At 46.5% G+C, this 26633-nt stretch overlaps 2 protein-coding genes across 3 annotated transcripts in view; one reads left to right on the top strand and one right to left on the bottom strand.

The window, feature by feature from the left end:
- The window catches only part of LOC140901855 (uncharacterized), a 355046-nt gene that overhangs the window by 99518 nt on the left and 228895 nt on the right, over positions 1-26633 (bottom strand). The window lies entirely within an intron of this gene.
- TRIM28 (tripartite motif containing 28) overlaps positions 1-26633 on the top strand; it is a 54355-nt gene that overhangs the window by 9320 nt on the left and 18402 nt on the right. For both annotated transcript variants that reach the window (XM_073321996.2, XM_073321995.2), the window contains exons 2-5: positions 20488-20600; positions 23172-23304; positions 24131-24266; positions 26212-26328. In XM_073321996.2, coding sequence (XP_073178097.2) covers positions 20488-20600; positions 23172-23304; positions 24131-24266; positions 26212-26328 — 499 coding nt within the window. The remainder of the gene's footprint in view (positions 1-20487; positions 20601-23171; positions 23305-24130; positions 24267-26211; positions 26329-26633) is intronic.

Raw genomic sequence — 26633 nt, 5'->3', positions numbered from 1 at the left:
CTCCCCTGCTCAGAGCAGCAGGACTGGCTCATTGGAAAGCCTGGGAGGTGGGTGGGCGCAAGCTGTGCTGCCTGTGCAGGGGAGGGGCCAGGAGCTCAAGGGCCAGGCAGCCTCTCTCCACCCTTGGAATTTCTTCATGCCCCCCAGTTTGGGAACCAATGAGCTAGAGATTGTAAAGTTTGAATCATAGAATCATAGAATATCAGGGTTGGAAGGGACCTCAGGAGGTCATCTAGTCCAACCCCCTGCTCAAAGCAGGACCGATCCCCAATTAAATCATCCCAGCCAGGGCTTTGTCAAGCCTGACCATAAAAACTTCTAAGGAAGGAGATTCTACCACCTCCCTAGGTAACGCATTCCAGTGTTTCACCACCCTCCTAGTGAAAAAGTTTTTCCTAATATCCAACCTAAACCTCCCCCACTGCAACTTGAGACCATTACTCCTTGTCCTGTCCTCTTCTACCACTGAGAATAGTCTAGAACCATCCTCTCTGGAACCCCCTTTCAGGTAGTTGAAAGCAGCTATCAAATCCCCCCTTAGTCTTCTCTTCTGCAGACTAAACAATCCCAGTTCCCTCAGCCTCTCCTCATAACTCATGTGTTCCAGTCCACTAATCATTTTTGTTGACTTTTGCTGGACTCTCTCCAATTTCTCCACATCCCTCTTGTAGTGTGGGGCCCAAAACTGGACACAGTACTCCAGATGAGGCCTCACCAATGTTGAATAGAGGGGGACGATCACGTCCCTCTATCTGCTCGCTGTGCCCCTACTTATACATCCCAAAATGCCATTGGCCTTCTTGGCAACAAGGGCACACTGCTGACTCATATCCAGCTTCTCGTCCACTGTCACCCCAGGTCCTTTTCCACAGAACTGCTGCCTAGCCATTCGGTCCCTAGTCTGTAGCTGTGCATTGGGTTCTTCCGTCCTAAGTGCAGGACCCTGCACTTATCCTTATTGAACCTCATCAGATTTCTTTTGGCCCAATCCTCCAATATGTCTAGGTCCCTCTGTATCCTATCCCTACCCTCCAGCAGTATCTACCACTCCTCCCAGTTTAGTGTCATCCGCAAACTTGCTGAGAGTGCAATCCACACCATCCTCCAGATCATGTATGAAGATATTGAACAAAACCGGCCCCAGGACCAACCCTTGGGGCACTCCACTTGACACCAGCTGCCAACTAGACATGGAGCCATTGATCACTATCCATTGAGCCCGACAATCTAGCCAACTTTCTACCCACCTTATAGTGCATTCATCCAGCCCATACTTCCTTAACTTGCTGACAAGAATACTGTGGGAGACAGTGTCAAAAGCTTTGCTAAAGTCAAGAAACAATACATCCACTGCTTTCCCTTCATCCACAGAACCAGTAATCTCATCATAGAAGGCGATTAGATTAGTCAGGCATGACCTTCCCTTGGTGAATTCATGCTGACTGTTCCTGATCACTTTCCTCTCATGTAAGTGCTTCAGGATTGATTCTTTGAGGACCTGCTCCATGATTTTTCCAGGGACTGAGGTGAGGCTGACTGGCCTGTAGTTCCCAGGGTCGTCCTTCTTCCCTTTTTTTAAAGATTGGCACTACATTAGCCTTTTTACAGTCATCCAGGACTTCCCCCGTTCGCCACGAGTTTTCAAAGATAATGGCCAATGGCTCTGCAATCAGAGCCGCCAATTCCTTTAGCACTCTCGGATGCAACTCGTCCGGCCCCATGGACTTGTGCATGTCCAGCTTTTCTAAATAGTCCCTAACCACCTCTTTCTCCACAGAGGGCTGGCCATCTATTCCCCATGTTGTGATGCCCAGCGCAGCAGTCTGGGAGCTGACCTTGTTAGTGAAGACAGAGGCAAAAAAAGCATTGAGTACATTAGCTTTTTCCACATCCTCTGTCACTAGGTTGCCCCCTTCATTCATTAAGGGGCCCACACTTTCCTTGGCTTTCTTCTTGTTGCCAACATACCTGAAGAAACCCTTCTTGTTTGATTCCAGCAAGGGCTCTGGCTGGTGAGCAGTCCTTCAAACTCCACCAGCAGTTTGTGTTTACAAGTCCATAAAGTGTGAATTATTTTTTTGTTCAGTACAAGCAGCTCTCAGATTCATGGGAGGTTCTCCTTATGCTGTTCAGGCCTTTTGATCTTGAGAGTAGGTAATTTGTAGACAAAGGTTTCCACAGAGTGAAAAGATCAGGCCTGTAGGTGAGCATTGGCTTAGTGTCTTCATAAAAGCACTTCAGCACCTGCGTCCATGCAGTGTTTTAAGCGTGGACATGCCCTTAAACTGAATTCAGTAAGGCATGTCCAGGAAATTACCATACCTGTTTCTCAACCATCCTAATGTGAATACAGTTATATCCGCATAAAGGCACAGTATCCTGGTATAGCTACACCTTTTAGGAAAGAGACTAAGCTCTACAGGGAATAAGGCACCCGTATACAGATACACCTGCATCCACACTAAGGGCTATAAAGATTTAACTGGCAGGAAAATCACACCCAAACAGTTAAACTGGGGTGAAAATTGTGTAGACAAGGCCTTCGTTAAAACAATGCAAATCTCTGATTTGACTTAAACCTGGCTTTCCGTTGATTTAGCCATGAGTTGAGAGAAATCTATGCAAGCCAAGCTTAAATTGATTTAGGAGGTGTTTTGGTCCCATTTTCATTGGGTTAATTAGATGGGTTTAACTTTGAATACAAAAATAGATAAGGCCTCTGAGCTCCCTTGGTGATTTCAGTCACCAAAAAAAAAAAAAAAATCAAACTTGCCTGTTAAAAATGTTTCTTGTTCCCTTTGTTGCTGTTTGACAGTCCCTCAAATGGGAAGCTCTAAAAGTTTCTACACAGTGGGAAGAATAGGAAAGTATTGCATTTTTCCAACTTTCCAGTCCTGGTAAATAGAAATGTTTATTGTAACAAGTAGTGAAAAATGGTCAGTCTGATCAAGTTGCAGAGGAAATCCCCTGATTTGTATTTTGTGGCAGGTAGGGGAGGAGGGAAGGATAAAGGTCCCCTGCATGAAGTGGAACATGGAAGGGCTATACTTGGTGGAAAGTCATTTAGTCCTGTTTTGTGACATGTAAACCTCTTTCCCTCAAGTCTGTAGCAGTTGTGGAATAAGTTTTAAAGATCTTGTATGTTGGCATGTAATTGCTTGTCTGGCTGCAAGCATCAATGTGTATTCTGGTCACTAATAGATCCAGAATTAGGATTGTGACTTGCTTTGTAACTGTGTAAATTAGCTGTTCTGGTGACTACCCTAGAGCAGCGTTTCTCAATGGTGGCCTGTAAGGGGGCACTGGCCTGTAAGGGGGCACTGTTGTGTCCCATGGGTGTAGGGGAAGAAAATGCAGTTGTACTGAGCTGGGAAAGGAGCAATATGTCTCTGCAAGCTCTGCCCCCCTGCAGAGCTCTGGGGGATAATATCTGTGCTGTAGAGCTTGTTTTGGTGTCCTCATGCACTGCTGCTGCAGAGCCTGAACTGTGATGTGAGAGACAAGATGGGTGTGCTAAGGGAAGCTATCCTGTCTATGGGCAGTACCAAACTCAGACCACCATCATCCTGAAATTACCTGTGATGTCCTATCATGATGACACACCTTCGTGCCCTTGAAGTATTACGGGCTTAGGGTGAATTGCCATGAGAAAACCAGGGTGTTTTTTTTCAGTTGCTGGTGGGGAAAATTCTAAACACTGATCTAGATGTATAGAGCCCTGCTCTAATACAAAAATGTACATCAACATCCAATCCACATTTGCGCCTTTCCTTTAATGAGGAATGTGCACTTTGGTGAGTTTGGGAAGAAAATCTAGGCATTGGTCTAGTTTGAAAACTCGCTATGATCATAGGAAGTGCCAGATTGGATCAGATCCATGGTCCGTTTTGTCAAGTTCCTGTTTCTGACAGTGGCTGGCGGCAGACGATTCAGAGGAAGGTGTGAAACCTCCTAAACCTTGATAGTTAAATGAGCTTAAACCTTGAAGCATGAGGCTTAATATCTCTTCACAAATGTTAATCTAACTGGGTGGTATTAATCATACAGGGTATGTCTACGCTAACCACTGGATCGGTGGGCAGCGCTCAATCCAGCAGGGATCGATTTATCATGTCTAATCTAAACACGATAAATCGACCCCGAGCGCTCTCCCGTTGACTCCTCTACTCCACTGCTGTGAGAGATGCAGGCAGAGTTGACGGGGGAGCGGCAGCAATTGGCTCCCCATGGTGAAGATACCATGGTTAGTCGATCTAAGTACATCGACTTCAGCAATGTTATTCACATAGCTGAAGTTGCGTAACTTAGATCGATTTCTCCCCCCATTGTAGACCAGGACATAGATGTCCACTCCCTCCTGAACCTTGCCTTAAGTTTTTGGCCTCAACAAGAGCTCTAGGATTCTGCATTGCACCTAACAATGGCTTTCCTGTAGCTGCTGCTGTAATATATATGTGGAAGGTTCCTGACTGGAAGTAGCTAAAAATTACAGCTTGTATAGGCCAAGTGCATTTGGCATTGGAGAGAGGTCATTGGCCTCATGCGTGTGGTCACCCAGAGATGCTATAATGGAGGCCTTCCTTTGTCATTTAACAGACTTCCAGATACATGGACTGCAATTCTGTACTAAAAAAAATCATAGTAAATATCTGCTTATTCCAGTAGTGCAGTCTCAGCTCTGCCCCTACATCATCTTCCACTGAAATAGATACATGTGATATGATCTCAGCAGTGTGCAATTGGATTCCTCCCTTAAATACTTAGGCAGAAATGTTAAACTTGCAAACTTACTTTTGCATTAAGGGCAGAAGGCCTGAAAATCTCAACTTTCATCTTTAGACAGACAAGGTGAATGAGGTAATATCTCTCTATTGGATCAACTTCTGGTGAAAAGTTTTCGAGCTTACACAGAATTCAAGCCTGGGAAAGGTACTCAAAAGGTATATCTACACTGCAGTTGGCATGTGCCAGCTGACTTGGGCAAAAGGGCTGTTTGAGGTGTAGATATTCAGGCTTGGCCTGGAGCTGGGCTCTAGGAACTGGCGAGGTAGGAGGGTCCCAGAACTCTTGAGCCCAAACATCTACACTGCAGTTAAAGTCCCAGAGCTTGGGTCAGCTGGCACAGGCCAGCTGCGGGTATCTAATTGCAGTGTAAACCTACTGTGGCAAGGCACCTGTTTTCTCTCACCAGACTTAGCGTTTCTCCCTCTGGTGAGGGCAGGCCTGCGGTAATCAGCCCCACTCAGGCAGGGTTTGCCTTCCCCCTTCTGTGCTCCCTTGGTCATATTTTCTGGGTAGGCCTGAGGGTTGGCCTAAGGAGTGATCCTCCACCAAACAAACCCATGAGGGGTACCTTTCGCTGCCCCCCTCGCTGGGGCAAGGTGTCATCCAGTTGGTTGTCCTGGAGTGTCAGTCCTTCCTCTAGCTGGCACTTGGGTTTGGCTGTTGCTCCTATGAGAAGAAACAGTCTCTCAGCCTGAAACAGCCTTATTTCCCTGCTGCCACTAGGCTGGCAGCAGCTTGTCTGTCTCTCTCTCTCTCCTTTGTTCTCCCCAGGGGAGGGTTTTTTAAGGCCTCAGGCAGCCCTTAATTGGATTCAGGTGTCCTTAATTGACCTGACATAACCTCTTCTCAGCTTGTAGGAAAAAGGGCCTTTAACCAGGGCTTTGGAGCTGTGCTCTGGCTCCACTCCAGCTCCAGGCAAAAACCCACAGCTCCACTGCTCTGGAGCTGCTCCAGGTCCGGACTCTGCTCCAAAGCCCTGCCTTTAACATTCTAGGGCTAATATATCCGCCTTCCAGGACCCTCTTGCAGCCATCTGGCCTGACTTTGTCACATCCTCCCTTCCTGCTCAACACCATGGGGTTGGGCTACTTAGGTTGAAAAATAGTACACCCTTGACAGGCCATCAGTGTTGCCATGTCTGGTCCCTGACCTGTTCCCTTCTGAAGTGGAAGGGTTCTAATAACTGGAACCATCTCGTTACCCTTGCATTTTTCTTTGTTCCATGCATCTATTTCAGGGGGGCATGATCAGTGATGAGGGTAAACCTCTGTCAGAGAAGGTTGTAATGGAGGGTTTCCACGGCCTACTTTACCGCAAGGCATTCTTTCTCTACCACAGTATACTTTTGTTCTATAGGCAGGAGTTTCCTACTGAGGAATAGGATTGTGTGTCCTTCCTCTCCTACCATTTGAGAAAGCACAGCTCCCAACCCTACCTCGGCGGCATCGGTTTGCAGTATAAACTCTTAAAGTCTGGGGCTGCTAGTACTGAGTTACTGCAGAGGGTGGTCCTCAGGTCTGTAAAAGGTGCTTCAGCTGCGCCGGTGCATTTCGCTATGTCCGGGCCCTGAGCTTTTATCAGATCCATCAATAGGTATGCTCTGGTAGCAAAATAGGGAATGAATCATCTACAGTACCCAGTTATCCCCAGGAATGCTCTGAGCTGTTTCTTCTGGATCAGTTGGGCCAACTTTCTATCGCCTCTAACTTGTTCAGTTGGAGCTTCACTACACCCCTCCCCACAATGTACCTGATGTATTTGGCTTCTGCTAGCCCTATTGCACATTTGGAGGGATTCACAGTGAGACCTGCCTTCCTCAGGGTATCCAGTACTGCTTCCACCTTTTCTAGGTGCGTCTCCCAATCTGGGCTATGCATGATAACATCATCCAGGTAAGCAGCCACATACTTGCCATGTGGATGCAACAGGTTATCCGTGAGCCGCTGGAAGGTTGCAGGAGCCCCATGTAGCCCAAAAGGGAGGAGGACCGTGTATTGGTACAATCCTTCTGGTGTAGAAAATGCAGTCTTCTTTGGCTTCCTTGGCCAGAGGGATTTGCCAATAACCTTTGGTCAGGTCAAGGGTGGACAAAAATCGGCCTTTTCCAATTAGTCGATTAGCTTGTCTGCCCGAGGTATCGAACTGGGACACCTTGTTTAATTTTCTGAAGTCATTGCAGAACCTCATGCTGCCATCTCATTTAGGTACGAGGATGGTTGGACTTGGACCATTGAGTATGGGATTCCTCAATGACTCCTAACTCTAACATTCTCCTAACTTTAGTCCTGATCTTCTCTTCTTGCCGCAGGGATCCGGTAGGGCTTAACGTTCACCTTTACTCCAAGATCTGTGATGATATGATGATCAACTTCTGTGATCCTGCTTGGCTTCTCTGAGAACACATTGGGGTTCTGTTCAATCATATTGATACCTTCTGCTCGTTGTTCAGGGGTCAATTCAGGGGATATTCTTACCTGTCCTTGATGTTTATTTTCTTGGGGTAGCATCTCCAGTGTTATCAGATGAACCTCTGTCTTGCCAGGGCTTCAGTAGGTTCATGACTATCCTCTCCAATGGGACTTCAATAATTGGCAGAGGTACTAAAGGGACCCTTAAGCATGGTTGGGTCATGTAATTGGCACTCTGGCAGGAGGCACAATATTGTCGGACCTCCATATAAACTCCTGGCCAAACGAACATCTGTAGGATTTGATGGAGGGTCTTATCTATCCCTAGGTGTACTCCATACAAATGACTGTGATCTAGGTCCAACACTGCCCTTTGGTGGTGCCTTCGAGGTACCAAGAGTTGCTCCACTTTTTGCGCTTGCATTTGAACTACTCTATATAATAGGTCCCTTTTTATCTATTATCATATAGCAGATCATTGGCCTGATCCTGCCCAAAATTCTCAAATGAGGCTTCAGTATGCCCAAACTCAAAGGGACCTACTTCTGCTTCCCTCTAAGGGTTGGTCTCTGTGGAACTGGGTCCAGCTTCTGGCTCATCAACCCTCTGCATCGTTCCCCTTCCAGCTGGACACACTTTCTTCCCTACAAGTGTAGCCTTTTGGTTCTGGACCAAAATCTTGGTTCCCATCATCTTGTCTGGCCTCCTTTCTCGCCTAGTCTTCCAGGGCTTCCCAGGTGTAGAGAACAAGTCCTGGGCTAATTCACAGAAGACCAGAAGAGGGCTAGTTCCTGGGGTGATTGTATCAATCCCAGGGTTGTTACCCTCCTCTGGGGAGTAGGCCTTCAAGCCCTGGGAAGTCTCGTTTTGTAAGGACTGGATATGGGAGTTTCAGAACCATCTCTGCTGTCACCCTTGTGGTATTCCCCTGGACCTCAATTTGTACAGGGAAGGTCAGATAATAGCACCATGCACACAGGTGTGCTACAGCTGGTCCCACCCCACTAGTTTCCCTGAGACCAGCGTGATGGCACTTCTGGAGTCCACTAATGCAATAATGGTCTGTCATTCATCCTAACTGGCCATGTGTATCTATGTGGAGCCATTGTGACTCCCACAAGGTTTATCAAGCCACAAAGACCTTCATGATCATCTCCCCTCCCCCTCCCCTTGCATTGCATGGGCTCATCCACATTAGGGCACTGAGCAACTATATACCCTACTTCCCCACAAGCATAACATCTGTATCCTGCTCAAAGGAAAAACCCGCACAACACCTTCAGAAGACAAACCTGGGAGCTTAAATTTGTAACTTTGTTAGACCCTAAAAATCATGAACTTAAAGACTCTGGATTTATGGCTCAGTACAACAATCTATAACCCACTATTCCAGCAGCTCTCAACTTTCCAGACTACAGTACCCCTTTCAGGAGTCTGATTAGTCTTGCATACACCGAAGTTTCACTTCACTGAAAAACTACTTGCTTGCTTTTTGTATTTTTCTTTCTGATATTGTCAGCACACTATTACTGAAAAATTGCTGACTTTCTCATTACCATATAATTATAAAACAAGTGGATTGGAATATAAATATTGTACTTGTCAGTGTATAGTATATAGAGAAGTATAAAGAAGACTTTGTACTGACTTCTCTAATATTTTATGTAGCCTGTTGAAAACTAGGCATCTATCTAGATGAGTTGATGTACCCCAAGGGGTACACACATCCCTGGTTGAGAACCACTAACTGTCCTACAACTGCAGAGGTGTAACAATTTGTTCCACTCTGTGTTTCGCTGTGGCACTCCAAGTACCATTCCTAGACCTGAAGAAGAGCTCTATGTAAGCTCTAAAACTTCTCTCACCAACAGAGGTTGGTCCAGTAAAAGATGTTATCTCACCCACCTTTTCTCTCTCATTTCATGGGACCCACTCATTTCATGCAAACAACTGTTGTCGTGCTGTTGCGAATCTTCCCTTTTCACTTTGTCTGCTTGACTCTCTGCGAACAGCATATAAAACACTTCACTTATAGAGCCCTGCCCGGGAACTATTTTTTTTAACCTGCTCCTATCCCACCCCACAATACCCGCTCCTACATTGTTTCTTCCATTTTTATGCTGTTCCCACCCACAAAAACTTTAGATACCGCAACAGATTTCCCCGATGCTACTAAAAAAACAAAAAGGTTGGTTAGTATATTTTATATATAAATGGAATTCAGGCACAATTTTTACCACCAAAAATAAGACCAATCTTGCTTAAACCATGAAATAATAAATAGCAGTTTCCCTGATAGGCTACTCTTGATAAATTTGAGAGATTTTGTTTTCCCACAAGTATTGCAGTCTGGGTTTTTTTGGTCCACCCAATCCATACCACAACAAAGTGAGTTTTACCTGCTCCTGTTCATATGGCAGCAGGACCTGTGGGATCCCAGTCCCACTGTATTGCTCTAAGAGTTGCAACTGATGGGTGACCCTTGAATTCAAAATGAAATTACTTTATATCCAAATTTTCACTGCTTAAATCACATGAACATAGGTTTGTCATTTTTGTTTATATGTAGCTATGAAATACCTGCGTGCAGTTATGATCACCAGTAGTATTGAACCAAATTATTGGTTGCAATTGGATTTTAGAATGAAATCTGGACTGAACAGCTGTGTCCCCATAGTTCTCCAACCTGGCGTGCCTTTTACAGTGCTGTGAGCGTAACAACTCCTGGTCTGCTCTCTCAGGCTCCAGCATGTAAAGGATTCCCAGCTGTACTTTGAATACTGTGGCCAGCCACTCTTGAATTACATTGCAGAGCAACACCAGCAAATTCCCAGTCCCAGACTTTCTCTCAGGAATGTAAAAAGAAAAGGAGTACTTGTGGCACCTTAGAGACTAACCAATTTATTAGAGCATAAGCTTTCGTGAGCTACAGCTCACTGTAGCTCACGAAAGCTTATGCTCTAATAAATTGGTTAGTCTCTAAGGTGCCACAAGTACTCCTTTTCTTTTTGCGAATACAGACTAACACGGCTGTTACTCTGAAACCTCTCAGGAATGTGTATCTTGTACTACCCAGCCCTCTCTTGGACAACACAAGCTCATATGAAGTCTGTCGTTTTCTTAATAGAAAATGATATTCACAAATCTTGTTATCCCAAATGGAGTTTCCCAAACACTTCAGTCCAAGCACACTGGTTTAGATTAAACAAGTTTAACTACAGAAAATAGATTTGGTGATTACAAGTAATGAGGTGTAGAAATCAGAATTAGCTGCATTTTACCTTTTTTCTTTGTAACCAACATCTAACTTACCAAGCTGTGATTTCAAAGCAAAAGTCTCTCACCACATGTTTTAGCAGTCTTACTGTATGAATTCCTTTCTGCCAGGATCCCTCCCTAGTCCAGTAATACTTTTTTATCCTTCAGGTGTTGTCAGTGCTGTGAGTAGAGATGACGGGAGAGATCTTTTGGGGTGTCTGTTCCCTTTTCTTAGTTTTTTCTTTGAAAATCATTTCCAGCTGAGGTTCGAGAGACTGTAAGTCTGGGGGGGTTGGGAATCTCCACTTTTTCTTTGCCAAAATGTAGGTGTCTAGCTCACGCCCTTTTTTTTCTACCAAAGAATAGCCGCTTAACCAGGTGATAATCCATTTGATTTTTTTTTTTTACACCTACCTGAGGCCTCAGTTTGCCTTTTATCTCTGAGGAACTGGTTTGTGCCTGGTTTTTAAACTTGGAACATCTCAGCAATGTCATACAGTAGAATTTTATTGTAACTTTAGTGTTACCACACGTTATCAGGACAATCAGCAAATTGAGTTTTCAAATTATACCTCAAGGCATCCTTTGTACAAAATTTCAGTCTTGTAACCCCGGTGAACATAGTGGTACAGACTGTCACAGTGACTTAGGTGTAAGCACCAAATGAGTCACATGGAGCAGGGAACATCTAGATTTTAAATGTGGATGCAAAAAGGCAATGTCAAGGCCAGAAAGGAAGGACCACTGTCATTTAGGGCAAGTCTACACTTAAAAGGCTGTATCAGCTGTTGTAGCGCTTAAATGAATATGCTCCTGTGCCATTGGGGAAAGCCCCTTAATCAGTGTCCCCGAGAGGTGGTAGGTCTGTCAATGGGAGGAGTTCTGTTGCCATACTACTGTCTACATGGGGTTAATACGTAAATCAGGTGTGGAGTTTTCACACCTCTGAGTAACATACTGAGACAGGTCTGTAGTACAGAATTGGCCTTAGCCTGATCTCTTGCATAACAGGCTGGAGAACCTCTCAGTGGTTTTGAACCCAGTAACTTGTGATTGACTAGATTGAATCTCTTAAAACTTGTGTATACTAGGAAAGGGGGGAGGGGGGGGTGTGTTAACTTGATTGAAAATCCCATTTAATATTAGTGTGGACACAGTTACCTGGCATCTATTTTGGATGGTTAAATTATAGCCTAGAACAGTTGATTCTCAGACCTCAGTGGTTCAGGAGCCAAATTAGCATTACACAAAAGAGCCACAGTTGTATGAATTAATAGTTTCATTTATTATAGTACTTTATATTTAAATAGCATGATGGGAAATATTTATATATGATCACAGCAAAATGATCAGTATTGCTATTAACTTACATTTGTAAATTAAATCAGTGTTGTGCTGTAAATTGCTGCAGTAGACACATTAAAGAGACATTTGCAGCTTGTGAGCCTCAGTCTGAGTATCACTGGCCTAGGTCCTTCCCTATGCTTTAACTCCACGAATGTAGCCTGGGCACTGTTTCTTTGCTTGGACTACTTAGGGCATGCCTATACTCAGGGAAAAGTAAGCGCTCTGTGGGATAGGGGTAAAGAACTGCCAAGTCATGTGACTCCCTGGGGTCAGCTGATGAGCAGGTCAGCAGCCAGGTGATGACTGCTGGGTGATAAGGTGAGTTGCTGGTGGAGTTGACTAAGCTGTGAGTGAGAGGCACCAACACCTGCAGTTGTGGATTAATCTGTATAAATGAGTTTGCAGATGAGGTGCAGCCCTCCAGCTCTAGACAGCCAAACTGAACACTGCATGTATGGCTCTTTCTAGGGTTTGGTGTGGGTTGCCCCAGGTTTCCTACAGCAACTTAAATATAAGGGCTTGTTGCACTGGGTTTATTTTTGAACCATTGTAACTGCACTAGTTGAAACCCTTCATTTAAACATGGTGCATCAGTGTAAAAGGCTTGCACCTGTGCAGCTTACTGTGGCTTGAGTCACTTGTTGCACTGGTGCTGCACATGTGCATGAGAGGGGGTTTGTTCTAGTGCAGTTACATCAATGCCCTGAGCTGTACTCTGCTGTTACTTGGATTCATTTCCTTGTGGAAAAGTCTGGAAGCTAAATGCTACATGGGTTTTCAGCCTGGCTTAGTGTCAGTTTTTTCAGGTTGGAGTGGGTAATAGGTGCTCATCTAGCTACCTACAGGGGTGGAAATAGTTTTGTGGTGTTGAAACTGGAAGAGTCTTGGGACATACTGAATTCTTGCTGAGAGGCTGGAGGCTGTTTTAAGGTGCTTTGTGCACTAAAGATCTGTTAAATGCACTGACTCTCTAGCACTCAGACACAGCTTTTCGGGCTGGCTTTTGTGACTGCTTCCTTGTGTTGGGTTTTGGAATGAATTGGTATTGTTGGGGTAAGTAGAAGGCCGGCCTAAGGCCTTATCTTCATTCACAGTTCTGCTGGTTAACTAAAGGGTTGATTCTAAATCAATTTAGTTAAACTGGTTTAAAGCACTATAGGTACTCTTAATCTGATTTAAACCTATTTATATTGATTTAGCTTCAGGATCTACTTAAACTCAATACAGGCCTGATTGAAATAGGATTAAGTGTCTACACCATGGTCTGTGCTGGCTTGTGTGAGTAAATCTGTTTAAAACCACCAGTGTCAAACTGATGCAGCACTGATTATAGACAAGGCTTAAGGCCTGAGGAGGGGGAGTGCATTTCAAGCCAGCTCTTTCCCATTTGCTGCTGGGCCTCAAGACCTCCTCTTCCCCTGCAGTGAGGGGGACTTCCAGATACAAGCAGAGTCCTGGCATCTGGCTTAGCCATGCCATGGAACAGTCTTGCTAATGGGCTAGAGCAGCATCCTCTTCTGAGAGGGATTTAGGAGGGACAGGTCTTCTGGAGGAGAGAAGTCGAGTCACGTGGACACCTGTAGCTGAGTGTATCCTCTAACTTGTATAATCTTTTGGCAGCTGTCCCCAGGAGTGCTGATGTTAGCTCCTAGGCTGCATAGTGTAGTTTGGGGGAAGTTTAATGCAGGAATTGTCAGTAACAACAAGCAGCAAGGGAAGAATTGCTCTAGATAAACCATGTCTCAGGAAACACTTGATGTCAAGCCTGGGAAATCCAAAAGACTGCAGCAGTTTGGAAAAAGCAACACACTGGAGAGGGAGGGAAGTTTGAGGAGACTAGACTGGCAAGCAGGATCTCCTGGGAGTGACTGAAGAGGTTAGGCCTGCCTAGTTCAGGATGGCAGGATTAATAGGATTTGGGGTAAGGCTGCTGGGGTTTTTTTTAATAGTCTTGCTCTGAAGTTCCTGCTATTAAAATGAACATTTGGTATGTTTCTTCACTGGATGCTGCTGTTCACTGTGTACAGAATAGAAGTAGTACAGATGTCCAAGCCCAGTTGGACCTGCGGTAAGCATGGTTGATGTATAGGATGTGGTGGCCTAGGGACTGAGCGGTAGAATTGTGGAATCCCACTCCAGAGGAGATAAAGGCATGAAGCCAGAAGGATCTGCTCTGGGAATTATTTTGGGGAAGTTCTTTGTCTGGTATCATACAGGGAGTCAGGCTAGATGATCACAATGGTTCTGTGACTGGTTCCCCCTGGGGTGCCACCTGAAACTGGGGTACCACTGAGCCCTCTGACCCACCCTCACACTGTGCTGCTGTGACAAGTTACAAAGCCCTCCAAGCTTGCACTTTCACGAGCATTCATGTAGGTAGGGACACACCCAGCTGCAGTCACATGCAGGCTCTCTAACCACCAGTCTAGGGCCCCAGAACAGTACTGTCCTGCCTTTCAAATCTGGCCAGTATATGGGTTTAACACCTGGTCTGCCTCTCCCTCAATGTGAAGAGGACCATACACACTTACAGTAACAAAACTGAGATTTTCCCTAGAGGCCTTTGTCAAGGTTCCTTCCCCACTCTGAACTCTAAGGTACAGATGTGGGGACCTGCATGAAAACCTCCTAAGCTTATTTTTACCAGCTTAGGTTAAAACTTCCCCAAGGTACAAACTATTTTACCTTTTGCCCTTGGACTTTATTGCTGCCACCACCAAACATCTAACAGGGATATAACTGGGAAAGAGCCTGTTTGGATACGTCTTCTCCCCTCCCCACCCCACATCTTACACCCCCCTTCTTGGAGAAGGTTTGATAAAAATCCTCACCAATTTGCATAGGTGAACACAGACCCAAACCCTTGGATCTTAAGAACAATTGAAAAGCATTCAGATTCTTAAAAGAATTTTAATAGAAGTAAAAAGAATCACCTCTGTAAAATCAGGATGGTAAATGCCTTACAGGGTAATCCGATTCAAAACATAGAGAATCCCTCTAGGCAAAACCTTAAGTTACAAAAAGACACAAACAGGAATATCCATTCCATTCAGCACAGCTTATTTTCTCAGCCATTTAAAGAAATCAGAATCTAATACATATCTAGCTAGAAGAAAAGGAGGACTTGTGGCACCTTAGAGACTAACCAATTTATTAGAGCATAAGCTTTCGTGAGCTACAGCTCACTTCTTCAGATGCATATCGTGGAAACTGCAGCAGGCTTTATATATACACAGAGAATATGAAACAATACCTATTCCCACCCCACTGTCCTGCTGGTAATAGCTTATCTAAAGTGATTTCCAGCACAAATCCAGGTTTTCTCACCCTCCACCCCCCCACACAAATTCACTCTCCTGCTGGTGATAGCCCATCCAAAGTGATAGCTCTTTACACAATGTGCATGACAATTAAGCTGGGCTATTTCCTGCATAAATCCAGGTTCTCACATCCCCCCCACCCCCATACACACACAAACTCACTCTTGGATTTTAACTTGAAGAGTGGTCAGTTTGGATGAGCTGTTACCAGCAGGAGAGTGAGTTTGTGTGTGTATGGGGGTGGGGGGGATGTGAGAACCTGGATTTATGCAGGAAATAGCCCAGCTTAATTGTCATGCACATTGTGTAAAGAGCTATCACTTTGGATGGGCTATCACCAGCAGGAGAGTGAATTTGTGTGGGGGGGTGGAGGGTGAGAACCTGGATTTGTGCTGGAAATCACTTTAGATAAGCTATTACCAGCAGGACAGTGGGGTGGGAATAGGTATTGTTTCATATTCTCTGTGTATATATAAAGCCTGCTGCAGTTTCCACGATATGCATCTGAAGAAGTGAGCTGTAGCTCACGAAAGCTTATGCTTTAATAAATTGGTTAGTCTCTAAGGTGCCACAAGTCCTCCTTTTCTTTTTGCGAATACAGACTAACACGGCTGTTACTCTGAAACATATCTAGCTAGATTACTTACTAAATTATAAGACTCTATTCCTGTTGTGTCTCCGGCAAAAAGCATCACACAGATGGAGAGAGGCTGTTTCTCCCTTCCCCCAGCTTTTGAAAGTATCTTGTCTCCTCATTGGGTCATTTTGGTCAGGTGCCAGCAAGGTTATCCTAGCTTCTTAACCTTTTACAGGTGAAAGGGTTTTTCCTCTGGCCAGGACAGATTTTAAAGGTGTTTTCCCTTCCCTTTTATATTTATGACAGCTGTAGTCAAATGCACACTGGTTTGGATTAAAACAAAAGTTTAAGTACAAAAGGATAGTTTTTTTTTAAAGTGATTATAAATAATAGCAAACAGATGAAAGCAGATTACCTAGTTAATAAACACAACCTCAAACTGATCTTAACATACTAGAGAGGTAGGATATGAATTAGCAAATTCTCAACCTGAGTGATAAACAGGCTGGCAGATTCTTAAGGCACAAGCTGCCTTGGCTTTGCAGCTTGGGTTTCTCAGGTTTTCATACACAGGCTAGCAATCCCTTAGCCTGGGACCATCACTTTCCCCTGTTCAGTCTTTATTCCTCAGGTGTTTCCAGGTGTGATGTTGCAGGGAGAGTGAGGTCCCCTCATGATGTCATTTCCACCCTTTTATATCTTCTTCCCACTTGCTCGAAAGCTCTTTTGCTGTGACTTGGGCCATACAGTTCTCATTCTGTAGTACTGTGGTACACAGTTCCCAGGGTAATCCTTGTGCTTGTGTGCATTTCCTCCAATAAGCCATTGACATTGTTAGGCCTTTTTATTGTTGTACCTGAAAGGCTGCTTGTGGTTGTTTTCATCCTACAACATGTTTCAGTAATGCACACACAGCTAAACTTCATACAACAATAGCGCATACAATCCAAGATATTAATGTCAAGCAAATAAAGACTTTTAGAATACTTCACAAGGCATACTTTATACAAAACCTATCCTAATTACATGACAGTGGGGAATATTGGGGTGTCAGGTTCCTTCTGGCCTTGGAATCTGAATGAATGAAAGGATTGGGTGCAGCTAGCCTTGCTGCTGTGGTACTGGCGGCTGACTTTCATGTGATTATTGGAGACCCAAGGTGGGTGAGGGTTATAGCTGTTGTTGAACTAACTTCTGTGGGTGAGACAAGCTTATGAGCTTACACAGCTCTTCTTCAGTAAGCTCCAAAGCTTGTGTGTCACCCATAGAAGTTGGTCCAATAAAAGATGTTACCTCACCCACTGTGTGTCTCAACATCCTAGGGCCCACATGGCTACAACAACACTGCATCAAACTTGGTTAGGGGCTAAACACTCTCATGTAGCATTGTACAAGTTTGAGGATTCAGGTTTTAAAAAGAGCGGTTGAATTCCTCTTATGCCGTTATAATCTTTAGCAAGTTAATGAGTTTGTTTGCTTTTCACACACAGACCTCATGCAATCCTAAGCTCTAATGATCTGAAGAGTAAACTCAAAGGTAGGGGCAGCTCCTTGTAAGAGCAGGGGATAGAACTTCCACTGGTTCTGACATATATGAAAAATCAAACTAAAATCATGGAAAAGCTGAATGGCACTCGCTTTGGTTCCATGCTCAACAATCTAAAAAGTGGAATGCTGTGTTTCAGAGTGGGAGTTGGGCATGTTACCACTGGCAGCTAGCTCCCAGACTTGGGACTGGGATGCTGACAAACTTATCAAATTGCTTTGTCAGAAGTCCTGTGTATAGACTCTAGTTTTGTACTTAGTTCGAAGTGTCTTGAAATGGGAACTTCCAAGTCCATGCTGGGGGAGATGTTTCAGGTTTAACACCTGCCCACCCTTTTGAATGTAACTTTGTAAGGAAAAGGAAGCTTTTTGGGTTGCACTGCTTGCAAAGGATCCTGTACAGATTGCTGCATTCAGTCTGTTTCTGGCTTGCTATGACTATTGTGGGACACAGTGATGACCACTTCAGGTGCTTTGGCCGCTCTGAAGGGTTTGTGTTCCTGGTTGGCATGACTACTGCTGTTCTCAGCAGAAATCCTTCCCTTCAGAATGTAGAGACTGAATTTAAGGCCTTTTTCCCACCTGAATTTCTCTGGAGCTGCGTCTCCAAGGCTGCCACATCCACAGCTCATGCCCAGGTGGCTACAGCATTGTTTGTTTTGCTTAGATGCTGTGATGATGCCTGGAAGTTGCCCATCCGACTCAGGCTGTACCAGGCTGAAATTATCCTTCTGCTTGGTAGCTAGATAAAATGGGGTAAGGATTAGCCAGAATACCTTATATTCTATAATCCAATTGCTGTGGCTGGGTTACACAGCACCTGTAGCCTTCAGTTTCAACATGAATGCACGGAAGAACTGTCTTTCAGCATCTCTTTATTTGGTGGCTCTTCCTCCCAGTGTCCTTTCCCATCGGGGCACTTTCCTAGATAAATTAGGAACTGAGTGTTCTGGATGGGTACTTCCCAAGGCATAAGATTCATGTCAGTTACTGAGTTGATCGTGGCAGATGAGCTGTTTGTTCTGCATCCAATTCAGCCACCCACACCAGGCTGGCTAGGCAGCAGAGCCAAGCAGGATAACACACAGGCTGGAAAATAGTTGTAACGGACGTGCCACTGCTGTAGGGTAGTACTTGCCACTACTTTCTCCATAATCTTGGCACTGCCTTCCTGTCATCTCCCCTAAGGGGGAAAGTTATGCTGCTCAGTGGAGGAGCTTCCATTATAGGACAAGGTGCAATGTTGAAGCTTGGTGCCTTTTAACACAGGCTAAGCCTGCACTGTGCTGAAATGTGTAGACTCTAGACTCTTGGAGCCTTTCCCAGGCAAAGTAGCAGAACTGCTGCTTGGGGGATTGGCTGTGTAGCAGGCTGGGGTTGGTTGTGGAGTGGCCCATACTATAGATCCAGGCACAGGAGCATTTAGGCTATGTCTACATGTTCCCATGGAAACCTGCCTGGGCCACTTGGCTTGCTATAAGAAAAGGAGTACTTGTGGCACCTTAGAGACTAACCAATTTATTTGAGCATGAGTTTTCGTGAGCTACAGCTCACTTCATCGGATGCATACTGTGGAAACTGCTATTTGGATGCAGTCAATGGAAATGGCTGAGATTAGAATCTTGTGACTGACTTAACTATGCAAAGAGCATGGCTCTTAAATACTTTGTTAGGCAGAGGGGTCTGGCCAGGTGGCCCGTTGGAGTGTTGTGGAGGTGTTGAGAGCTGTTTTTTCAGCCCCCACTTGAAAGATGCAGGATCACCTAGCTAAAAGGGATTAGCACCTGCTTAGACTGCAAACCTGGTAGAGGTTGAGAGTTTCTGTTGTATTGTGGGAAATCTGTTTGCATAAATGCAAGTCATCTTGGGAGTATGGTTCAGCTAGCATGTTCCTGCTTGTTTTTCCTGACATCCCCCATTATATTAAACATCTTTGTACCATAAACATTCCAGTAAGCGGGTCAACACTGTTCATAACACACGACAGGTGCTTAGATGCTGTGATGATGGATGCTGTGGAAAACAATGGCATACTGTAGACATGGGGGTTTTTGTGCTTCTCTGCAGTTTTAAAAACGGGCTTACTTACCTCCATGCATCTAAATTGCTGATCATGCTTTGTACTCATGCTAAACATTGTGGAAACTTACTAGTAATTAAATTGCTGTAACCTGTTCTGTACATGCAGAATATATCATGTATATTCTTGTGAGGTTTGCCAAGCGTGCTGTGCACTCAGTAGATGTCTCTGGTCTGTTAATATCTGGAATGTTTTCTGCAGAGATCAGAGAAGGTGTGTATGGGTTATGGAATTTAATGCGCTGTAAGCAAGGGGAATATAAATGAGCAACAGTGAGGATGTAACAGTTGCAAGACTGTTTCCCAGATTGGTAATGTAGTCAACTTTCTGTGCTGTGCTGATTGATCTTCAGTTAATAAACAGAGCTCTCAATACAGAAGCACCTCGATGTTCCATGAGCCCAAACTCCAGGCAGAACCAGCTCTCCAGTTCCTCATGAATAACCCTATAACCTCTCCATTTTAATGGCTGCTCCTCCAGGAGGCAGAGACACACGTGGGGTCTTCCTGCTCACTGAGGGAAATTCTGCTGAGTTCTGGGCACTTGAAAGGAGGCTAGCTTGCCTCTCTACCTGTCACATTGTGCTTCCCTGCTGTCTTCTGCTTAGGTGCTGTGGGCACAGACTGCCCTCTGACATGGCAGACTGTTTTGGGGGGAGGGAAATGGCTCCATCTCCCCATACTCTTGCTGTAAGATGTGTAGGGTCCCTGTGGCTGGTGTTTGGTGAGTATGGAGGCCCCCTAATGTTGTGGTGCTTTTAGGCTGGAGGGACCTAACTGGACGGGGGAGAGCCCACTGACTGTTCCGCTCGTGGAGCGTGAGCAGCTGCAGAAGATTTTCAGTGCATGATGCGGAGACCCTACCAGACAGCCCTTACATCCCACGTCCATACCTGCAGTGGCCATTCAGAGATGGTGCTAAGTTTCAGTATCTTAGCCCCGGTCTACAGATGTGTGTTTGAAAAAAAACTAGATCGCTCAGAGGTGACTGACAGTTATATCAACCAAACTCCCAGTGTAGACAAAACTATGTTGACAGGAGGGCTTCTCCCCCTGCTTCTCGGGGAGGAGGATTAACTACACTGGGGTGGCTCCCCAAGGATTAGTTACATATCTGCTGCTGCTTCCTGTGTGCATGATGCTCTCTTCTGCTCCTTTTCCCTTGCAGTGGTGGACTGCCCTGTGTGCAAACACCAGTGTTACCTCAAGGACATAGTGGAGAACTACTTCCTGAGAGACAGCGGGGTGGAGGCAGCCACAGACAGCAAGGATGCCAACCAGGTAGGGGTGTAACCTTCCTATCCCTTCCTCCCTAGAAGGGCTCTGATTGACCCCTCAGCAGAATACAGTTCTGCTCCCCACCCTATTATTCCCAGCTCGCCATGCAGGCTGGGCTTTGATGGGGGTGGCTTGCAGTCCCTCCTGCCATAGATCAGCTCAGTTCTCCTGGTAAAAGGAAGCAGTGCAGAGCACCTGGCCCTTCCTTTCCTGACACCGTGCTCCATGCTGAACCTGGCTGCTGAGGTTGGATGGGGCTGTATTGGGGATGTTGAGGCACCCCCAGGGTATGCCCTGCCCAGGGCAGGCAGTGCATTCATGGGTGCTTTGTCAGGCCCCTTTCGGAGGTGGTGGTTTGTTACCCAGCACAGCAGAGCCTATGGGTGCTACTGTGCTGTGCAGACACAGTAAAGCTTGGACCTCAGCGATTAATTATAAATAGACCAGACGGGAGTAGGGAGGGGATGGGACAAGACTCTTGATGTGTCACAGCAGGACTTGGTCCTGGGCCTTGATTTTTTGACACTTGCTCTTTCTAAGATGACCCATGTGTCATGCTAATCACTGTTACCTGTCTAGCTGCCCCTGGGTCCCCTATCTGAGAGCATCCCCTCGGGCGTCCAACCTCAGGCCTCATCTCCGTGACTTCCCCACTCCTAGACCCGTCTCCCTGGGTACCAGCTGTGCTTACCCAGCAGGTCCAAACAGACCAGTGCCTGCGGTTCTTCTGTTTGTGCAGCAAATAGTGACCCAAAGAAAACGGCCGCTTTAAAACGAAGTACAGCAGTGGGAACACAGCAAAGCATAAGAGACGCTGTTTTAAGGCTGTCTACATTGGCAATTTACAGCGCTGAGACTTTCTCATTCAGGGGTGTGAAAAAACACCCCCCTGAGTGCAGTAAGTTTCAGCACTGTAAAGCACCAGAGTAGACAGGGCACCAGTGCTGGGAGCTATGCTCCTTGTTGAAGTGGTGGTGTTAAAGAGCTGGGAGAGCTGCACCGTGACCACACAAGGCACCTTAAAGTGCTGCCAGTGTAGACTAGCCATTAGGTACATGTCTCTCAAATAAAAGCTCAGGTGAGGCCTGTCTTACCCTGACCTCTGCCGTCTGAGGGCCTGTCTGCCCCGTCATTGAGGGCCTGTCTTTTTATCCAGCCGAAGGCTGTTTGTTCAGCTTGGCCAGCTCCTCAGGTGGTGGAAACCAGAACTTGAAAGTAAATAGCCTAGGTGTTTTCTGGAGCAGTTGTCAGGCCATTACCCAGGGATTTCAGAACTCAAAACTGTGGTAACTTAATTGGTTTTCTCCAGGCGGTGTCAGGATTAAATCAATGGGGACAAACGACTGCTTTCATCCAAAGCTCCCTTTTTGAGTCTCAGGTGCACACATGCCATAGCAATAGTTTTAGAGCACACCCAAGTAGTTTACCCAAAGTCTGAGATGGTTTTGAGTGATCAATAGCTGGGGTTCTGGGGTCCCTCCTTCCATCCAGCTTTAGGGTTGCCAGTTTTGGTTGGACATATTCCTGGAGGTTTCATCACCTGACCTCTTTAATTCTTGGAGACTCCAGAACAATCCTGAAGGGTTGGCAACCCTAGTCCAGCTGCTGGGGAGAAGATAGTAGTTGCTGCTCAAATAAAAGCTCCCTCAAACTACTCAAGTGTTTTTACTAAATCTTTTATAGCTGCTAACTTAAACAAAGCACATAACTTAGTGACTCCTATTGGGTCACCAATTCTCCTAGCTTCAGTAAATTGCTCATTATCCCTTATCAGCAAAGCATTGTTAGTCATAATAAAACTTGTGTCGGGCACTCAGAACCGAGGTTGGCTATTCACACACCCCCTTCCATTCTCATAGTCCATTAACTCTGTTCCATCCTCCCATTCTGTTGAGCAAAACTGCAAACATGCAGCTGTTTGGTCTTGCCTCTCAAAGTCCTATCTAGTGTATTTGCTTTCAACTAACGGTGGCAGGACACACACAATGGCTGCAGTTAGGTCACGTTCAATTGTCTCATTACAAGGCCTGTCTGCTTGAATGAAGTCCTTGTCACCCTCTTAGGCGGTCTACACTACAAATGTCCACATCCCCGAGTGAAATAAGTTATACCAACCTAAGGGCCAGTGTAGACCGTGCTATCTCAGCCTCTTGCAGATGCGGGAGAGCTCTGTGAGCTTAAAGTGTCTTCACCAGAAGCACTACCGTGGCATTGGTGCAGCTGCACCTCTGTAAATGATGTAGTGTAGACAGGTTTGGAGCTAGCCTGTACTATAACTTATTCTCTGCCTTAAGACTATTGCACATCTGTAGCCCATCTCCTTCTGTTCAGTCTGAGTTGGAGGATCTCAGTGTTGTGCTCCCAGGGTCATCTGCTCCGTGCAATACCACGGGTGCCCATAACTGCACTGGGAGCCAGGGACGCTGGACACCCTTGAAAATGAGCCCTGGTGTCTGTCCTTGCCCTGTGCCTAGGCTTGTCTCTACAAGGTCTTGGTGTAATTTGAGGCAGTAGGCTGAGATTGTTGTGGGGCTGGTGTGTACCTTGGTGCTTACCCTTTCTCCTGTCCCCCAGTGCTGCACCAGCTGTGATGACAACGCCCCTGCTACCAGCTACTGTGTGGAGTGCTCAGAGCCGCTGTGCGAGACGTGTGTGGAAGCCCACCAGAGGGTGAAGTACACCAAAGACCACACGGTCAGATCCACAGGTCAGTGCCCCACCACCCTGCCCCACTCCTAGCAGGGGAATGCTGAACTAGCCTGGTACCACCTGCCCCTTGAAGAGGGGTAGGGTGGGGGCTGGGGTCATGGAGTGTAACCACTTCTCCTTGCCCACCCAGAGTGCTTCACTTGGGTATCTACACAAGAGAGCCGGTTTAAACCAATTTGGCTAAATCAGTGCAAACCCCTGTTTGTGCTGTCTATGTTCTGTTCAACTTAACCTCTTCTGGGTGATACCGTCCACTCTTCAAATGGAATGAGAGCATCCATCTGGGGTTGTACTGCTTAACTGAATCAGTTTGAATTCTTCCCTTTGGGCAGAATGCAACTTTTTCGTGTAGACAAGGCTCCAGAGGCAGAAAGCTAGGTCCCAACTGGTGAGGGAGAGGACTTCGGTCTGAGGCTCCAGGCAATGCCCACTTTCTGGCAGCATGGGCTCTGCTGCCCATGGCCAGCACTGGAAGCCTTGAAGAGGGGATCTGGGAAACAGATCTGGACATGCAGGCGGTAGTCGGGCATGTTGCACATGACAGCTGAGCAGGCTTCCCCTTCAGCTTTGCCAGTGCCCCATAACCCAGACCTACAGCCCTTCTGGATCCACCCCAATACAGAGCTCTGCCATTATCCCTCAGTCCCAGCCCTGTCTGTCTATCCTCCTCCTCCTCCCCCCCTTTCCCCCGGCACTGTCCCGCTCTGCCAGTGTCCCTCACTCCCGACCTGCAGGCCACTCTAGGCTGGTGGCTGGCTGCTGTGGTTGGGGTGCCCCTGGGGCTCTGGCTGGAGGAGAAGGGTAATGCTCACATTCTGTTCTAGGCCCTTCGAAGTCAAAAGAGGGTGAGCGCACAGTCTACTGCTCCGTGCACAAGCATGAGCCCCTGGTGCTGTTCTGTGATACCTGTGACACTCTGACCTGTCGGGACTGCCAGCTCAATGCCCACAAGGATCACCAGTAAGCATGCACACCTGCTGGCTGTACTCTGCTGTGAGCTTCCCTGTCCGTTCTGGAGCAGAGTTGTGCTGCCCCTACTTCTGCCTGGGTTCCTAATGGTGTGGCTAGCCTGGGCCAGGCTCGCTCTCTCCCCCACTGGGCTGGAGATGTGGCCACCCACTGCCAGTCTGTGCCGTACTTTCTTCCAGATGGGACGGCTGTAGCAGACCTCTCTGCTAGCCTGTGCATCTTTTCTCCTGGATGGCATGGCTGGGTCGGCTGTGCCAGACCTCTCCGCTAGGCACTGCTGGCCTTTGCCATGTCTCCAGGCTGCTGGTGGAGTTGAGGCAACTAGACCAGCACTTTGTGCTGTGGGTAGGTTTGGTCCTGGTGTTCCTTGACCTGTTCTCACCTGGGCCCCTGTGATGGTTCTCAGAGTAGCCAAAACTGAGTAATTTTACACTCCTGCCTCATCTCTGTTACCACTAGCCTGTCAGCCACCTAAGCAATCTCCTCTGGGCTGTACACGCTTGCACTTAATGCAATAAGGGGTACCCCAGCTTATGTGATTCAACTCAGGATCAGTGCCTTACATAGTTCTGCACCCCTGAGATGTTTCTAGTGAAAACAAATTTATTATCTGAGTCGGGAGATAGTGAAGAAACGAACACACAAGGTTACACACCCAGCAAAATACAAACACGCTTTCTAGAGACTGCTAACTTCCTGTCTAAAGTTCATCTCACCCCAGATGTCCATTCTGACCGAGGTGGGCTGGGCGTCCGTTTTCATGGAAGTGAACACAGTGCTCGCTTACTTCCCCCATCTTGTCTTCCCGCAACCAGGGTTGTCTTCTGTTCCCCAAATGTAGTCCAGCAAACCTTCTGATGTGTATCTCAAGATGAGGTTCCCTTCCCTTGCTCTGTATTCTTCCCTGTTGACTGCCTATTTAGTTGGGGATTGGCCCTGCCTTGAGGAGGGGGTTGGACTAGATGACCTCCTGAGGTCCCTTCCAACCCTGATATTCTATGATTCAATGTAAGCTTGCCTGTGTTTTTAGCTTACAGTGCTTAATTTACTTGTTGGTCAAGAGGCAGTCAATTAAGGTCCCTTTTCTGGGGGAAAACAGGAAACCTGTTTCGCTGCTGTGATACAGAATAAGAATATATATTGTGTGTGTGTGTTTCACAACAACATTAATAACCAATGTGGCCCTGGCTTTCATTTGAGACTTTCCATGATGTACTTAGGTGAGCCAAAATGTGAACACCAGAACCAGGAGATCATTGCAACCCCTTTGCCAGCTGGCATTGAGGGGTTCATGGGTCATAGAATCATAGAATAACAGAGTTGGAAGGGACCTCTGGAGGCCATCTAGTCCAACCCCCTGCCCAGAGCAGGACCAATCCCAACTAAATCATCCCAGCCAGGGCTTTGTCAAGCCTGACCTTAAAAAACTTCTAAGGAAGGGGATTCCACCAGCTCCCTAGGTAACACATTCCTGTGTTGCACCACCCTCCTAGTAAAAAAGTTTTTCCTAATATCCAACCTAAACCTCCCCCACTGCAACTTGACACCATTACTCCTTGTCCTGTCATCTGCTATCACTGAGAATAGTCTAGATCCATCCTCTTTGGATCCACCTTTCAGGTAGTTAAAAGCAGCTATCAAATCCCCCCTCATTCTTCTCTTCCGTAGACGAAACATCCCCAGCTCCCTCAGCCTCTCCTCATAACTCATGTGTTCCAGACCCCTAATCATTTTTGTTGCCCTTCGCTGGACTCTCTCCAATTTCTCCACATCCTTCTTGTAGTGTGGGGCCCAAAACTGCACACAGTACTGCAGATGAGGCCTCACCAATGTCGAATAGAGGGGAATGATCACGTCCCTCGATCTGCTGGCAGCTCCTGCACCTGTTCTCTGCCTGGCCAGCTCTGAGTGTCCCTCTCCACTTCCATCTCCACAGATACCAGTTCTTGGAGGATGCTGTCAGGAATCAGCGCAAGATGCTGGCTGCGCTGGTGAAGCGCCTGGGGGACAAGCACGCCAACCTGCAGAAATCCACCAAGGAAGTGCGCACCTCGTATGTAGCCCTGCTGAGCATCCCAACCATGGGGGGTCCCTGTCCATGCTGCTGAGCCCCAAGGAGGGATTTCCCTCACCCCCAAAGATGCACAGGGAAGCCCTTTCTTTTGATGGGGGAGCAGGACGGCATTGAGATCTTTTCTTTGAGTGCTGGTCCCTATGTGTTCCACTGTGGGTACGCATGTGCCTAAGACCAGAGTATCTTTGCCACCAGTGTCCATGCCTGCGTCGCCAAACAGACTCCTGTTGGCTTTCTGCATTCCCCATGAGCCAAAGAGGGGGTCCAAACTGGCAGGCACGGTC

This window comes from Lepidochelys kempii, chromosome 23 (assembly GCF_965140285.1).
Source record: "Lepidochelys kempii isolate rLepKem1 chromosome 23, rLepKem1.hap1, whole genome shotgun sequence".
Lineage (NCBI taxonomy): Eukaryota > Metazoa > Chordata > Testudines > Cheloniidae > Lepidochelys > Lepidochelys kempii.
The sequence above is the reverse complement of the archived record's forward strand: the minus strand, read 5'-3'. Positions and strand labels throughout refer to the sequence as shown.